General features: G+C 36.6%; 1 protein-coding gene across 1 annotated transcript in view; it reads left to right on the top strand.

Annotated features, from left to right (window-relative positions):
- CUNH1orf87 (chromosome unknown C1orf87 homolog) overlaps window positions 1-16,970 on the top strand; it is a 64,693-nt gene that overhangs the window by 31,936 nt on the left and 15,787 nt on the right. The window contains 2 exon segments of the mRNA XM_039887778.1: window positions 183-372; window positions 6,254-6,351. Of these exon segments, the coding sequence (XP_039743712.1) occupies window positions 183-372; window positions 6,254-6,351 (288 nt within the window).

Below are 16,970 nucleotides of genomic sequence, written 5' to 3'. Positions count from 1 at the left end.
GTGCTCCTAGAATGGAACAGATTTGAATTAATCTATGAAATCACAAATTGCAGTCCCATGACCAGGTTACAGAGATTTAAAAGGCCTTACTGGGTGGGTTCTCTGGAGCCATGGTGTATAACAAGGGTGAGTGACATAATATAAAAAAATACAGTGGCTTTCAATGGATCATCTTTTCACAGCCTTTCCCCTGCCTCTCCAAGTGATACTGCTCCTCCAAACTCCAGTTTGCAGTCAGAAATGAAAAAGGGCCTGTTGGAAATCTTAAAGATGGCACTAAGAACAACAAATGGCAAACTCAACATAGAGAGCCTTAATCTGAGTTTTCGAAAAGAAGATCGCTCATTCTCTGGCTACCTATCCCCACCCAAGGTAAATAAAATTAGATTTCAGATTTATTCATCTCTAAAAGGCTACATTGGGTCTTTGGATCTATAGTAAAAAAGCACAGTTATGATCTGTGTTCTGCCTGTGGATTACATTACAGAGTTTTGTTTTGTTTTGTTTTGTTTTCTGTGCTAGAGAGGTGAAAAACAAAATAGAAAAGGAATTGTGAAATGTGCAGAATTGATCCACGAATTACTTACATCAGGCTGCTTTATGTTAACAATAAAGAATATAACCATACTAAAATAATATTTCACAATGGAAAACAAATATTTTGCCAAGGCCAAATGGTCATTTCTCACATCTTCTACCAGCTTCCAGTGAGGTCAGCATGTGGTATCCCATTCCTTAGGAATACCAAATTTTAGAAACTAATGTGATTTATTGCTGATAGAGAATAGCATCCTGTTTCAAAGCGTTAATTAATAGTGCAGATGTTCATGGAAGAAGGTCCAGAACCATATTAATTATAAACCCCAGGATACAGGTGAAATAATAATTACCGCTATTTCTACAATTCCACTAACAACCACTAAGCTTTGAGTTCTTACTAAGTGCCAAGTACTGTACTAGATGCCTTATTTACATCATCTCACTTAACACTTACAGATAACTGCAAAAGTCTAAATAGGTGTTATAATACCTACTTAATAAATTTTAAAAACTGAGTTTCAGAGAGGCCAGTTGAATTACTCAAGGGCCATAGCTAGTGAGTGGCAGAGGCAGAATTCTAAGTACAAAAGGAAACTGAAAATTAAGAGCTAGAATTGGAACTTCATTAGACAGAAGATATCTAGAAGATTCCACTGAACCCAGGATACAAGAGTTAGAATTCCAGGAGTAGAAAGGATTAGAAATTATGAGGAAGTGGGGGAGTCCCATTGAAAAGATTAGAAAATACCTTTCATCTAGGTAAACATGGGTTAGAATTGAGAGTCAGAGAATCGAAAAGAACAAATTATGTTCACTAAGAAAGCAAGGACATGATATGCTGTAAGTGGGTTCTTATTCTAGCATAGAAGTGGCCTTCTCTACACTTTTATTTATACAGTCAATCAAGTATGCAAAGGCAAAGCTCGTGATATTATGTGTGTGTATGTATGTGAATATTACACATGAAAGCATGTTTCACTAAAAGAGAGAATACTACAGGAGATTCCACACATCATAAACATCTTTTATCATGTTCAGGAATAGATAAGTAGAAATAAAGAAGCACCAATTCTTTGTTACTAGAAACTATCACCATCAGTGAAGTTGTATGTTCTCAGATGATACTCATAGGATTGAACATAAGTGACTTGAAAATCAAAATAAATTTGCTTAAACTCTTTGTACCTCAGATATTTCATATGGAAAAACTGGGTTCCAAATATTTACCACCCATGTCTACTGTGAGGATTAAACAAGGTAAGTACGTGAAGGCACTTTACGCAGTCAGATATATGAGGCACTCAGTAAATATTAGTTTACTTTATTAAAAAATCAGTGTTTGATGAAAGTATCACTTCAAAACAGCCTAAGGAAAAAGGAGCTTTCCTCGGGTCAATGATGGCCACACTGAGCACTAGTTATCAGAAAAGGCCTTAAACTTCTCCCCCAACAGCTGGCCCTAACAGCTTAAATTTGTGGTTCATATCCAAGGAAATGGGGCACATTTTCCTTAAAGCTGGTCTGTGCTTCATGAGCCATCTGGTATCTCTTAAGACATCTGGAACTCACTCAAAGTATAGTACAGTTCTGGGAAGCATGTTAAATAGATTTCTGTTTCCCCAGAACGTGAGACAAATTGGGAACCAAAGGACATTAGATACAGAAAGCAGCAGTGGTTCCACACCAAAATCCTTGCTCCTGGACACAGGACTTTAAAGTGGACTGGGAAAGATCATCTGAGTTGGAAAGGCTTTTCTTTCTGACCAGTACTAAATCTTGTTGGGATGCATGAGAGAGAATTACAGACTCCTTAAGTTTCTCATAAAATCTACGCACCCTGTGCTGGGTGGAGGTGGGGGTGCTGAGGCACATCTTCACAGCCAACATTTCAAAGGGTTCACAGGTCATTTGTATCTTCTCAGGTAAATTCAGTCTTAACCAATAATCTGAGTCTTGACACTCAAATCAATAGAATTTTGACCACTGCCAAAAAACGGTATGAAAACATACCAAATACTTGTCATCCTCATTCTAAGGACTCACTCATCCTGTTCCTCTAGCATGCCTTTGATGCAATGATGGCATGTCTTTGATGCAATGGAAGGACTGCTGAGGCAACATGGATTCACATACATTTATTAACCAGCTTGACCATAGATTCAATAAATCTGTAGAACCTAAGATGATTCAATAAATCTGTAGAACCTAAGATGCACTCAAGCATGCAGGTTCACTTTGAACTTTTTATAACATAATCTATATTCTTCATCTCTTGAACTCATCCTCTTTCCACTTTACATCTCAAACTACTCCCAGATCATCCTTCCAGAAGAAGCTAACTAGAACACAGGCGGCTATGCTTCTCATTTCTTTTTGCTTCATCCTCATGCAACTTTCTCATTATTATCAAGAAGGTGTCTCATTACTGAGATACAAAAGTAGTTCTTAGTGACTAATTGGATGTGAATCCTGAATTAGGAAGACTCAAAAATGACTCGAGGTTCTAGCTTTGGCAACTTGGTAGATGATACCATCTCCGAGACACGAAACAGAAAAGCAGCAGTGTGGAGGAGTAGAAGAAGCAATGATGAGTTGTTTTGAATATGTTGATCTATGTTGCAAGGTTAAAACTAAATAATGATTTAAGAATTTTCAACATGGAGTTGAAGTCATGGAAGTAATTGGGATTACTAGGGACATAATGAAAAGTGAGAAGGGAAAATTGAAGAGGGCACTCAATGTTAAGGGATAGGTAGACAGAGAAAAGCCAACAAAGAAGACTACGGATAATCAAAAGAGTGGTAGGAGTAGTAAAAAAAAAAGCCAAGAGAAAAGATGTATAGAAGGATGGTGTGATCAGCTATGTCACATGCTGTGAAGAGGCCATCTATAATTAGGACTGAAAAGTATTTTGAAACAATGGAGGTTACTAGTGACTTGGTAAACACAGTTTAAGAATTGTGGTATAGTGATTAGGTAAAATAAAAATGGAGCCATAATGGGAAGTAAGAATGTTAAGAGAGCATCTGTGCACCACTCTTTCAAGGGGCATTTTGGGGAAATAAACATTTAATTTCACATGTCATTTTCTAAATGAGATAGATTATTTACATTTGATTTTAAAAATTCCTTATTAAACAGAAAAAAACTTCACATAATCAAATGCTTTCTTATCGAACAAGGGTCATCATTACGAATATTCATGCTTTAAAGAATTTTAATAATAATCCTGAATAACACTAAATTGCCAAGATTTTCTGGTAGATGTTTCTATTACTCCTTTACAACTGTCAGCAGTCAATTCTTAGCAGCTATCAATCAATCTGCTTCTAGGAACTCTGATGTACTATTTCTAACCTGCTGTTCATTTTAGCCTACAGCAAAACTCAATATTGCCAGAAGTAAATGAACTGTTTTTAGAATAACCTCTTAATATTGATGTTTAAAAATACATTAATATGCTCTAAACATAAGGATGAATCAATTCTTATTTAGGGAGTAAAATGGTGTAATGTGTCTAATTTCTACCTCTCTAAAATTTTTTGCCAACCTCTGTCCATACATACTCCACTCTTTAGTGTATTCAACTCATTCATCCACTTCCTCATTCAACCACTTTCTCATTCATCCATGTATTCACTTATTCAATAATTATTAATCTTTTATTTTTCAGCACTGTGTTAGGCAATGGTGATAGGAAAATGAAACACAATTACAACCCTTAGTAAGCCACTGTCTTGTAAAGAAGCACCAATGAACAGATAATTACTACCCAGCTCGGAAAGGGGTATAAAACTAGAGAAGAGTGGATATCAAAATATATGCAGTTTCTAAAAAGCACTACGTTCTTCCTCACCCATTATTTGTACATGCTTTTATTCTGCTTAGAATTCTCCCCAACCCCTTATTCTTCTGGCAAACTTACTCATTTTTCATGTTTCAAATTGACCTTTTTTTGTTATTAAGTTTCCCTGATACCACTCCTTTACACCTAGTAAAATTTGCAACTTTCAAACCCAGATTTGTTGTTTGTTTCCTTACATAAAGACAAGTGAAAATTATTTTTGTCACTGTTTTAAAGTCTAGGTTTTATTATTATTCAGCTCTGGAGACTAACAGATCAGGAGATGACTGCCACTGAAAAAAAGAGTTTGTTACAGTTTCCAAGAAGGGGGCATCGCATGTCACACAGGCCACACCAGGAAGCACCAGGGGCTGTCAGGAGGCAGAGGATGAGGGGAAAATGTGGATAAGAGCCTTTTTTGTAGAATGAGCTAGGCAGAGTAAGCAGGTTTAGGATTGGGTTGTTTGAATAATTTGGGGGCTCTGAGGCATATGGTATGTCCTTAGTTGCTTGATATTGGGTCCTGGGGAGATTACGGCAGGGAAATAGTGGCCCAAGTGTGAGAGCCCCGATAAAGATGATGGTTGGTTTGCATATGAAAAAGCACTCTCTCAAGCCAGTCCTTTACTATATCTAGGAACTGGCTAGCCCTGGGAGGAGCAATCTCTCCAGGGTCAGCAAGGCCCCTATGTTGTCATAGCATTGGAATAAAAAGACATGCTTAATGCAGTTACTATAATGAACTTCCTCTCAAAATAATAATACTAGCTACTGTTTAGTAGCTACTATTTAGCCCAAACGCTAAATTATTAGACATTTTTAAAGTTCTTTGTCCCTTCCTCCCTTCCTTCTTCTTCCTTCTCTCTCCCTTCCTTTCTCTCACCCTCACTCTCCCCCTGGTTCTCTCTCTCCCCACCCCGTTTCCTTTCCTCTTCTCTCTTCTTTCTTTTCCCTCTTTTTTCTTCCTCTCTCTCCATTTTCTTCATTCAACAGATATTAATCCAATGTCTACTAAAAGCCAGGCACTATTCTGTTTATCATGTAATCTTCACAGAATCCTGGAAAGAATAAAATACTAGTCTTATTTTGTAGATGAAGTAATTGGGCATAGAAAGGTTAAATAACTTTCTGAGGTCACACAGATCACAGGCAGCAGATCTGGTGTTCAGAATAAGTCCTGTTTCATTCCAAAATCTATATGCTTAAACATTATGCTAAACATACAACATATGCTATCACACCCCTAAAAGTATGACATGTTTAAATCTAAGTATTACCCACCCATCAACCTGAGAACTGAACTGGTTTGTCAATTAGACTCATAAAATATTAAGCATTTGGAAAACTGCAGTGATACTTCATTCATTTATCCAAAAATATTTATTGAGCATCTGGTTTCTAGATTAAGTTCCATAACTGATTAACTACATGACATTAAGGTCACATAATCTAAGTCTTGGTTTCCTCACATATAAAATGCAGACAGTTATATTCACCATTGTAACACAATAGGCTTATCTTATAAATCAAAGTAGATATACAAAATTACTTTGCAATTTACCTATATAATAAGTGTATATAATTTCTAGGCCTTGACCATCACCAATTCCATGGCTGACAAAAATGTAAGATCAGAATTTCAAAGTTCAGTGACTTCTGGATAATAAACTATACCTCTGTCAACCAAATAAGAAACTGCTATTGATGAGAATTCAATTGGACATCCTTGTCATGAATGGTATCCTAATGGTACAATGCACTCCTGGGTATTAAATCTTTGTCAAGATTATATAGGTTCCAATTATGAAAGGAAAATTCAAATTTTTATTTTATTACAGTGAAAATTTTCAAATTGTGTTTTATTTGCAGGTCAGGGCTATCTGTGGGAAACATGGATTACATCTGACTTTGAGCCTCCTGGAAACATTGCTTAATCATCAAGATTTGGGTAACCAAGATGAAATAAAGTAAGTAAATTTTTTATTCATATAATCCTCTAAAAGGTACTAAACACAGATGTCTTTAGACTAGAAGGTTTATATGTGAAACAATCAATTTCATCACCTAAAGACAGAGTTAAGAAATGTCTGACTATATTAAGACCAAAGGATCTTCTTAACCATAGAAAAACAAAAGCAGTAAACTTCTATTTCCAGCCATTATAGACTGTCAACAATCAAATTTACCATTCTATCTTAAATAACTAAAACATATGGCAAACTCTATGAAGCAATTGCTTTTAGACATTGGACAAGAGGCAGCAGTGATTCTTGAGAGAAAAATGAAGTAAGCTCAGCTTATTAAACAAGAAAGAGGAATCCACACTGAACCCAGAATTCTCCTTGAGCTAGAGAGATAGAATTCAGAGTTCAGGAAGGCCAAGGAGGCTAGAATGTACAGTACAGAGTAGCAGAAAGGAGAGATAACCAGGAAGTTCTTTCTGTAGTTTTCCAAAGAGTTGCCCTCAAGTCTTCATGTGAGTACAGGCTAATGTATGTATTTGAGGAAACTACCCAAGGCCAGAGAAAGAAACACCAAAAGAAAAAGGCAGAAAATACTCAGATCTCATACAGGTTTGGGAATAGTTCATATTCTCAAATATCAGAGAGGAATACACGTGGCAAGCACTGAGTAGAGTCCTCAGGAGAGCATTGTGCTGTAGTGAGGCCAAATTACCCTAGACAAATTAACAAATTTTAAGAACCCCAATAAAGCTTAAAATGACCAAACCATTTCCAAGTTGACTACATCCCCAAAGCTTCTAAGAGAACACAAAATCTCAAATCAAAAATATAAAATTAACAATTTCTGGCATTTGTACAAAAATTGCCAAGCATGAAAAGCAGAAAATGTATTTTATTATTAGGAGAAAAATCACAAGAGAAATTAGAAAATATATTAAATAAATTAAAATAAAAATATAACATACCAGTAATCCTTTTTTCCTCACATTTCATTTCTAATCCATCTGTAATCCATTAGTAAATCCACTCTATGTTCAGAGTATGTCCAGAATCTGGTCACTTGTCATCACGTCTATTGTTATTTAACTATATCCCATCCAAGCTACCATCATCTTTCTCCTGGATTACTATACTAGCCTTCTAACTGAACTCCGTTTATCCCTTGTCCCTAGTTTATCCTTAACATAGCAGCTACCGTGACCGTTTAAAACATAGTTTTTTGTTAGTTTGTTTTGTTTGGGTTTTTTTGTTTGTTTGTTTTTGCTCATGACACTGCAAGAGCATCTTATTTTACTCAGAAGAAGGAAAAAATCAAAGTCGTCATATAGGGTTCTACAGGAGCCAGAGTAGTGATCTGCTTCCTTATCACTGCTCTCCCCAATCACTACTCTGGCTCTATCTGCAAATTTCTTTGCTCATTATGTTTCAGTCACATATGCTCCTTGTCTTCCTCAAACACACCAGGCACACAACCACCTTAACACCTATCCTCTAAAGGTTTCCTTTGCCTAGAAGGCTCTTTCCCCAGATATCTTCATACTAACTTCTTCACCTTCAAATTTTTGCTCAAATGTCACCTCATCAATGAAACCTACACTAACCACTCTATTTCAAAGTGTAATACCCTACCCATTCTTTCCTGTAATGTGTTTTCTTTTTACTTTCTTCTATATAGTTATCAACTTCTAACATATTTGGTAATTTGCTGATGTCTCTCTGATGTTTATTTCTGATAAGATTATAGACTATAGTTCCGTAGGGCAGGCAGAATCTTTGTTTTATTCATTGATGAATCTCAAGTGTCTAGAGCAATGCTTGGAACATAGTAGGTATTCAAAACAATAGAATTAACTAGAGGAGGAATAGTCTCAAAATACTCTTAAGGATATAGATACACAAATTCTGCCCAGTCCTTAGCTCATGGTCAAATTGAAGAAGGCCTTCCCTAACCACCTCATCGAAATCAGGTTCCTTGTCATTATATTTCCTGGCACTTATCACTATTTGTAGTTATGTATTTATTTGTGTGATTTGTTAGTTTATGTCTAGATAGTGATCTCCACGCTGGCAAAGAAAATGACTATTTCCCTCACTTTATATTCCCTTGTAGGCTGGTACTTGGCACATGGCAGGTATACGGTAAATATTTGATTAACTCATTTATTTAACAAACATTTATCGAGCATCTACTGTACACCAATCACTACTCTAGTAATTGGGAATATAGATATGAATAAAACAAAGCCAGTTCCCTCATGAAGTTTGTATCTAATGGAGGAGGGAAATAAGATAGAATATGTGACATCACATGGTAATAAGAGCAACACAGAAAAACAAAGAAGGGTAGTGATTATGGGAAATATCAATTGATAAATAAAGGATGATGGAAGGCTGAGCTTAGCCAATGAATTTCTACCAGACCAGCTCTGGACATGGGAGATTCCCTTCTCTGAAACCCTGGGGGTGGTTGGATGAGAGTGAGGAAAAGTGGTTAAGCATCAAAAGCAGAGAAGTGAACTAAGAGCCTAGTGGAAAACTAATAAGCTAAAATTGGGAGTTCCAAAAAGGCAACAATATAAAAGGAGATAATGCAAGCATCAAAGCTCATACTATATCAAGTATATAGTATATTTGATTAAAGTTGATTCAGAACCAAGGTTCCAGGAATCAGAGATATGAGAAAAAGAGTGGGGAGCAAATGAGGTTAGGCTACTTAAAATTATATCAATATTCTCATATCCCATTGTTCTACATGCTTATCAGAGAAGCAAACTGATTTCTTTATTCACCTATCTTTGACCTTTGACTGTTCAAGGATATCAAAACCTTGAAAACCAGTAAAGAATAGCAAGTATAAGTAATGAACCTGTTTCATCCTTAAACAGTCATTGGCTAAGGCTGCTTCTGTTGAATTAAATCCATTCCGTTAAGGGCTTTGTATGCAAACCTATATCCTTAAGAGATTAAAGATGCAATTTAGACACACATTTTAGGAGCTAAATGCACGAAACATTATTTTGGTACATATTGTCCATTAATCTGCTGTTCAATTGGGAACCCATTTTGAATGTGTCTGCTTGCTAATTAGTAGGATTCTAGTGCTGAGCTGCTTCCTGATTAAATGTCCTTTAGAATCAATAAAACATCAGGAGGGATTATGGTGATGTGGGATTAGCCCCATCTAACCAAATAAAATGAGTTGTGTTCTCTTCTTAAACTGTCACGTTGTAAGAACTGATGAGAGGAGCAATTTCATGAATGCTGTTGCAAAGTTGCTTTTTGTGTGAGTTTTTTTTTGTAACATTGAGATTTTGTTTTTTTGCCATTTGCTTACCAATTAGCAGAGACATTAGAGAATGACTGCCAGGGTAAGGCGATTTTGAGAAAGGCTTGATTACGATTTCCAATCTCTACTCTGAATCACCCTTATTTAAAATGAGTTCAGGTTGTGTTAGATGGAAATTATTATCCCTGTTCTTGGCCAGGAACATGTAAGTCAGAATTAGCATTTAATGTTTCTGTGTGACTTTGCAATAAATGGTAATTAAGGAGGGCAGAGAGAGAACAGGAGGCAAACTAATACTCTAAAATTGTATTGGCAAAATTAAATGCCTCAAACCCAGTTTAAAACACAGGCACACACGCCAAATTGTGTTGAGGTGGGGGATAAATAATGAAGCTGCTATGGCAGCTTCATAAATAGAGTGGAGCAATTGACACAGCCACAAGTAGGACTTATCATACACATCTGGCCCATTATTGAGAGTGCAATTAGGTTGAAAAGGACTGGTTTGATAATCCCAGAAACAACTAGAGGATTTTAGGAGATAAAGGAAACATGAGGTGTCTGATTCAGCAATTACTTTTTAATGAGAATAGGAAAATGGTTAGGCAGCAAGCTATTAGAGATGGGTTTGGATCTACCCATTGGTTCGGTCTTGGAAACTGAACCTGGCTTTTAACAGTTCATTAATTCTAGTCTTCTCTCCCAGAAGCCCATAATTCATATGGGGTGAGGATGATAATAAACAACAATAAGGTATTGTTATTACTAATGGCCAACATTTTTATAGTGCTTACTATGTTCTAAGCAATGTTTTAAGTGCTTTATCAATACTATTATTTTAATCTTTGCAAGTGCCCCCACGAGGTAGGTACCATTATTTTTCAAATGAGGAAACTGAGGCACAGAGGGGCTAAAATCAATATGTAACTGATAAATTAATTCATCAATAAGGCTAAGTCAAATGCAGGCTCTCTGGCCTCAGGGTCTCAGCTCTTAATACATCCTAAATACTCTCCTACAAATCCTATGAAACTCAGAAGTTTATAGAATGGTGGCTAGGCACAGGGGCTTTAGGCAAACTGTCTGAGTTCCATAGCAGGCTTCATCTTTGGCCTTGATGCTGAACACAGTTCTGGATTTGAGGAGCTTAGTATCTCCTGCTCTTCTCTAAGACCCAGTAGAGGTATGGGATACAGATACAAAAGTGGGGAGGCTTTTAAGTTCCAGAAGTACTGATGATCCAAAGAAGCCCATGGCTTGCAGGTAACTTCTCCTCCCCAGTTTACAACTCCCACTATCCCTTCAGCCCTCATCCACATGGAAAGGCAGCACGAGGTCCAGAATCATATAGGCCTAGATGGAAATCCTAGCTCTGAAATGTACTGGCTTTGGGAACCTAGGCAAGTTCCTAATTTTTCTTAACCTTAATTCCCATCTGTCAATGGAAAAAGAATCCTTTTGTCTAAATTGAGAGTTTTTCACCTGTATATCAGGAAGTTCTGTGCTCCTCCTCAAGAGTTAATTGGAAGGGGAGAAGAATGCTATTTAGGTTACATGACCAAGAATGTGAAAGCTGAGGAAGATGCAGTTAAATGAGCGCCCCAGCAGCTGAGTTATATAAAAACCAAATAACCTCCCGACCTGAGGGTGTAAGGGATTGATCCACGTGCAACTAACATCCTAGGCATGGGGCTAGATGGTCTATATGACTTATCTCTTTTCATACTCCCAACAGCCCCATGAGTTATATTTATACCTACTTCACAGATGAGTAAACTGAGGTTCAGAGATCTTAAGTAAATTGTTTCAAAAGCTAGAGTTCTTTGAATCTTTTTCCTGTTGTGGGATGAACTGCATCCCTACCCCTCTCTGATTCATATGTTGAAGCCACAGCCCCCAGGACCTCAGACTATGACTATATTTGGAGCTAAGGCCTTTATACAGTTTATTAAATTAAAACAAGGTCATTAGGGTAGACCCTAATCCAATCTGACTGGTATCCTTATAAAAAGAGAAAATTTGGACACATAGAGAAAAGACCATGTGAGGGCACAGCAAGAAGGCTGCTATCTACAAGCCAAAGAACCCAAACTTGCTGACACTTTGATCTGGAACTTCCAGCCTCCAGAACTGTGAGAAATAAATTTCTGTTGTTTAAACCATCCAGTCTGTGGTAGTTTGCTATGGTAGCCAGAACAAACTATACAGCTCCTGAAGGCTAATGGTCTTCTTCACGGTTTCCTTCCTGCCCTCTTCCTTCATATTTCATATCCTCTCAGCTGGAGTACATTACAGGATTCTCAAGGAAATAGCTAGAATGCTTTAACTCCTCAAATCATGGGACTTAACCTGAGTCTAGCAGTCTAAACAGAGTCTGCTCTTTAGCAATGTTCTACCAGTGTGTATCAGCTGAGCTTGGTGGGACTTGTAGAAACTAACCAGATGAGAGACAGAGAAGAGTATTTCAGAGAGAAAAAGGGCTATTGTGTGACAAAGCCAAAAAAAAAAAAAAAAGAGCAAAAGTATAATAAGTTTCGAGAACTACAGACTGTTATGACCTGAGCAAACATTTCAAAAGGTAGGGAAAGGTAATAGGCTTGGGAAGTATGCACCAGCACATCTTTGATTTAAGCCTGTATAAAGCTCAGAGAAACTTGTCACCTGTAATTAACTTCATCAAGATTACAAGGGGGTTTCTATGAAATAGCCTACATTTTGTGTTTGGTCTGTTTAGGTTTTTGTTTTGTTTTGTTTTGATATATAAGACTTTTTGAACAAAATGTCATTTGCTTCAAACCCCTAATTAAAATTGTAATGAACAAATAAAGAGGCAAAAAACCACACTGGTAGCAAGAACTCATTCATTCTAGTGCCAGAATCTAGAAAGAATCTCTACTACCTATAAATGGAATTTGGAAAAATAATTAAATTAGTTCCCTAAGATTTGCCCTACTTACCTAAAAAAAAAAACCCACAGGAGACAAAAAATACTTTGTTCCTTCTCCTTGATTTGGAGGCCCCAAGTCTTAACCAACCAGAAAATAACACAGGTGCTGCTCCCTCCTCTCCTTTACCCACCCAGGGATACACACATATACACTTACCCACAGTCAGCAAAGGGTCACTGCCACCAGTTCAATGTCAGCAGGAGTCCCCAGTCTTGGGTACAGTAAAAAAAAAAAAAAAAAATGAAAACCTTAATTCTGGTAAAGTTTGCAAAACAAAGAAACACATTTTCTAAAGAAAACTGATGGAGCTCCCTGCTGAGATAAAAGGAAGGACCACTTATATAAAGTTTCCACCTTGGTCCCTGCTTGGTCCATTTCTATGCAAATGAGCAATCCAAATGTGCACAGCCTGATTGGTCCAAAGAGTTCTGTCCTGATGGTCAGAATTGTGCATTCTGATTGGTCATTATAGAGCTGCTCTGATTGGTCAGTAGAGACGCAAATGAGGATATAACTGCAGTTCCAATTGGACAAGTCAGCTCTTAGCCTATTGGCAGAAATACAATTCCAGAAACTCCCTTATAAAGGTCAGCTCAGCTGGCAGGAACACAGTGCCGGAGGCTTGGCAGTTTAGTCAGTGGCTTTTTCCCCGAAACACAGCATGCATGAAAACCTTCCACAGGCAATGGCTGTTAGACTGTGGTTATGAATTTCAGCCCAATTAACCACAAGGAGTCCTTCTAGGCAGGTAATTGTTTCACGGGGTTAATACCACACACTACTTTCTGTACCTATGCAGAGAGCACACCTCCCAGAAATGGCAGAGCTCAGTAAGAAAGGCAAGAAAGGAAAAAGCTGGCTGTGGTTTGTATCTGGTGAAGCATAATTGCTGAAAATAAAATTGTGTGGATTGGAGCAGAGGGAGAAATCCCTGGTAATTGTATATGCTAAAGTGTATATTGATTATGATGTACTATAACAATTTGGTGTCTGATATCCAGCAGGTATGGTGAGAAAATCCCACCTCTTAGGTAGTCACAACTAAAAGGCACCAGGCATCCAGGTATCTGGTGTCAGTTGCCACCGGCACTTTAACTATGCAGCTAAATGAGCAGAGGGTGGGGCCAAGGGAAATCTACACAAGTCATCTGTTGTGTTGTGCTGAATGAGAACAATTCCATTGACCCTGAATAAAGAGAAACCCAACATATGAGGCCTAATTTTAAAAAATAAAATACTACAAACATGAAGAGGGAATCATGATTCTGGCAACTTCAAGTAACAACAGATTTGAAAATTATTTATTCTAGAAACTAGAAAACATTTAGAAAACCATCAGTGTTCTCTATAAGGTATAAAAAATAAGGTCCTCTACTGAAATGAATTGGAAAGTAATAAGCATAATGAAATTAAAAGGCTATAAAAATGAAATTTAAAAAGCACAAAAAGTGAACAGAAGAAATTAGAAAAACCTTGGGGAAATCTAGATAGTTTCAAGGAAACCAAAACTTCTATAGCAGAATAAAGAGGTAACCAGGATTCTAACTATTGTATAGTGGCGTATGTTCACTAGACTTACTGTGATCATTTTGCAATATATAAATGTATCATTTTGTTCTAAACTTAAAACTACTATAATGTTATGTAAATTATATCTCAATAAAAAATATGAAATAATCAAGGAAATCTAAATACTGCCAGATATTTGAGGAAATGAAGGCATTTATGTTAAATGTTTACATAAGCAAACCTTTTCTATAAAGGGCCAAATTGCAAATGTTTTAGCTTTGTGGGTCCACAGTTGTTGCAACTACTCAACTATGTCACTTGTGGCTGAAAGCAGTCATAAACAACACATAGCTGATGGCTGTGTCTATGCTCCAATAAAATATTAGCCCCCAAAAAAGAGGCAACCAGGAATTGGTAAAAACAAAATTAACACTAAAAAAAAATCTAATATATACAGACAATCTTGAGAGTTTCCCATGAAATCTAAAGAAAAAGAACAGAGAAGAAAATACAGTAGATTTCGAAGAATAAGAATAGAGATTGAACTCAAGAAGCCTTGGTATTGTAGAATCAAAAAATAGAAAAATGGGACAAGAAGTAAAAAACAAAAGTTACAACTGAAGAAACTTTGCATAGATGGAAGAAAAGAAAAACTCTTCTGTATAGAATGAAAGGATTCATTATGATCTAAACTAAATTAAGAAAAAATGTATCCATGTCAATCCCGATAAAACGTTTTTATTTCAAATACAAAGAAAATTATTATATTATTAAACTATTAAATAGCCAAAATTAAATTAAACCAAAGTAAACAAAGGAAAAACTAATTATAAATGAACAAAACCCAGACTGATCTAAAATTTCTGCAATAATAAATGTCAGAAGACAGTGGAGCTATGTTCATGAAATTCCAAAGGTGAAAAATTATAACTGAAGCCAAGTTATATTACATTCATTTGTAAGGCCACATAGTACAATGGTCAAGGGCACAAAATTTGTAGTCAGACAGCCCGAATTTAAATCCTGGCTGCCCCATGAATCGGTGTTCTTGGGCAAGTTATTCACATGTCTCATGAAGTGGGTGTTTTAATTAAATGAGATAATGCACGTTAAGTACTCAGAATGTTCACCGAAGCCATTTAACTTGATAAATTCAGTTAAGTTAGAAATTGAACTTGGATCTGCCTGAATCTAGAATCAGGCTCACAGACTTTGTCCTCCAGTCCTCATTTCTTTGACTTGATATTGGGAGTTTAGCACCTGCTTCTGTGATTAGAATCATAGTGCCTGTTATAGCAAGCAGAACCCATTCTCACATTTAAGTTATCAGTGGCTTTTTGAAGGTTTTAGGGTAACAAATATGGAAAAAAGAAAATATTTTAATTGAAAGATCTTAAGAATTGTATTGCCATAGCAGTACTAAACACCATTTAAATCAGACAATGTCCAAGTTCAATACTTAGAAAATTTTCCCACAGTCTCCTTACCTTACTAGCAGCATATAATCAAGAAGGGGCAAGAGAATTTCCAGTGCATTTTGTCCAGAGGCCTTATCTCATATTTTATAATTCCTAACAGTTCTGAAAATAAATGTTATGCAAATATCAATGGATATGGCATTTTGTTGTCACGTTGTTTTTCAGAGTCATCAGATGCTCTAGGCACAGGCCTGGCCCTCCTAAGAGGGTTTGGAAATAAACTGCAGGACGTGTAGAAAACAGGAGCTACTTCTATCGCAGTTCATTTCTAGAGTTATGCTAATATCAGATCCTTATATGATTATTAATACTTCTTGAGAGTGTTACTTCACCAACTTCTCTTCCCTGCCTGTGCCTTCAGCAGCTGATGTACTCATTAGCCTATCTGGCTTGTGGTTCTGCATACCTGTGCCTCATCTATTCATATGCCTAAAAATGAATAAAGCTCCGGAAACTATATTTTCTGTACCAATCAAAGAACTTTGCTGATTTGTGATACCATGTACAAGTTTTATGAGATATAAGCAAAACAAATTGGTTACATATCTAATGAATTATTTTTATTTAAAGAGAATGAAATCACATGACATTAGAACTCTTCTAGAAAACCCAGGATAGATATCTCATAACTTGCACTTTATTTTTGTTTAACTTCTGATATGCAAGAAGGAGCTAAAAATTCTTATCAGTTACAATTCGGTGGCTAGCAACAGAAACTGCCTTTTGCTAACACAGAAAATTAAATATTTTGAAAGGATATGGAATAACATACAAAATTACAGAAAAATAAAACTTCAGGAACTACCAAACCCAAAAATATGGTGGATACCAAGGCAAAAAGTGGGATATAGAGGAAGAGAGAGAGGGAGGGATGAAGAAAGTAATAGACTGAGATTAATTAGACAAGGTGGGTCACTGGCTAGGAAAAGGTATGGGACCTTGATTGCAGTCCATTACCCTAGAGAACATTTTTATATATAAATAGAGGATGAATTGATGCTGGGCAAGCAAATAAAAGTGATTTTTCACTACTGAAGCATTCCTAAAGTACTTGTAAACTTTAAATGACTCCCTGATTGTCACATGCAGACATACTACTCTGTACAATTTCTGCTTGGGGACTTCACTAAATATTGTCTGTTTGTGCTCAGCACTCATTTCTATCCCCTATGTTCTTTCCTGTGTTGCAATACTTCCCATACTTGGGAAGGCTAAAAAGAACACTTCCAAAACTCCCTTGACATCAAGGTTCTGGAATTGATTTAAGTTCCATCAGTGAGATGCAATTGCATGAGATTTGTAAGACAGAAGAGGGTAGGGAGGGGGACAGAGACACTTTTAAGTATTTATTTATTTTCCTGCAGTAATGTCAGACCCTTCCAGTGGCCAAAATGCATTTTA

The sequence above is a fragment of the Pteropus medius genome, unplaced genomic scaffold (assembly GCF_902729225.1).
Source record: "Pteropus medius unplaced genomic scaffold, Ma_sr-lr_union100, whole genome shotgun sequence".
In the NCBI taxonomy this organism is placed as follows: Eukaryota; Metazoa; Chordata; class Mammalia; order Chiroptera; family Pteropodidae; genus Pteropus; species Pteropus medius.
This window is presented reverse-complemented; position numbering and strand designations above follow the sequence as displayed.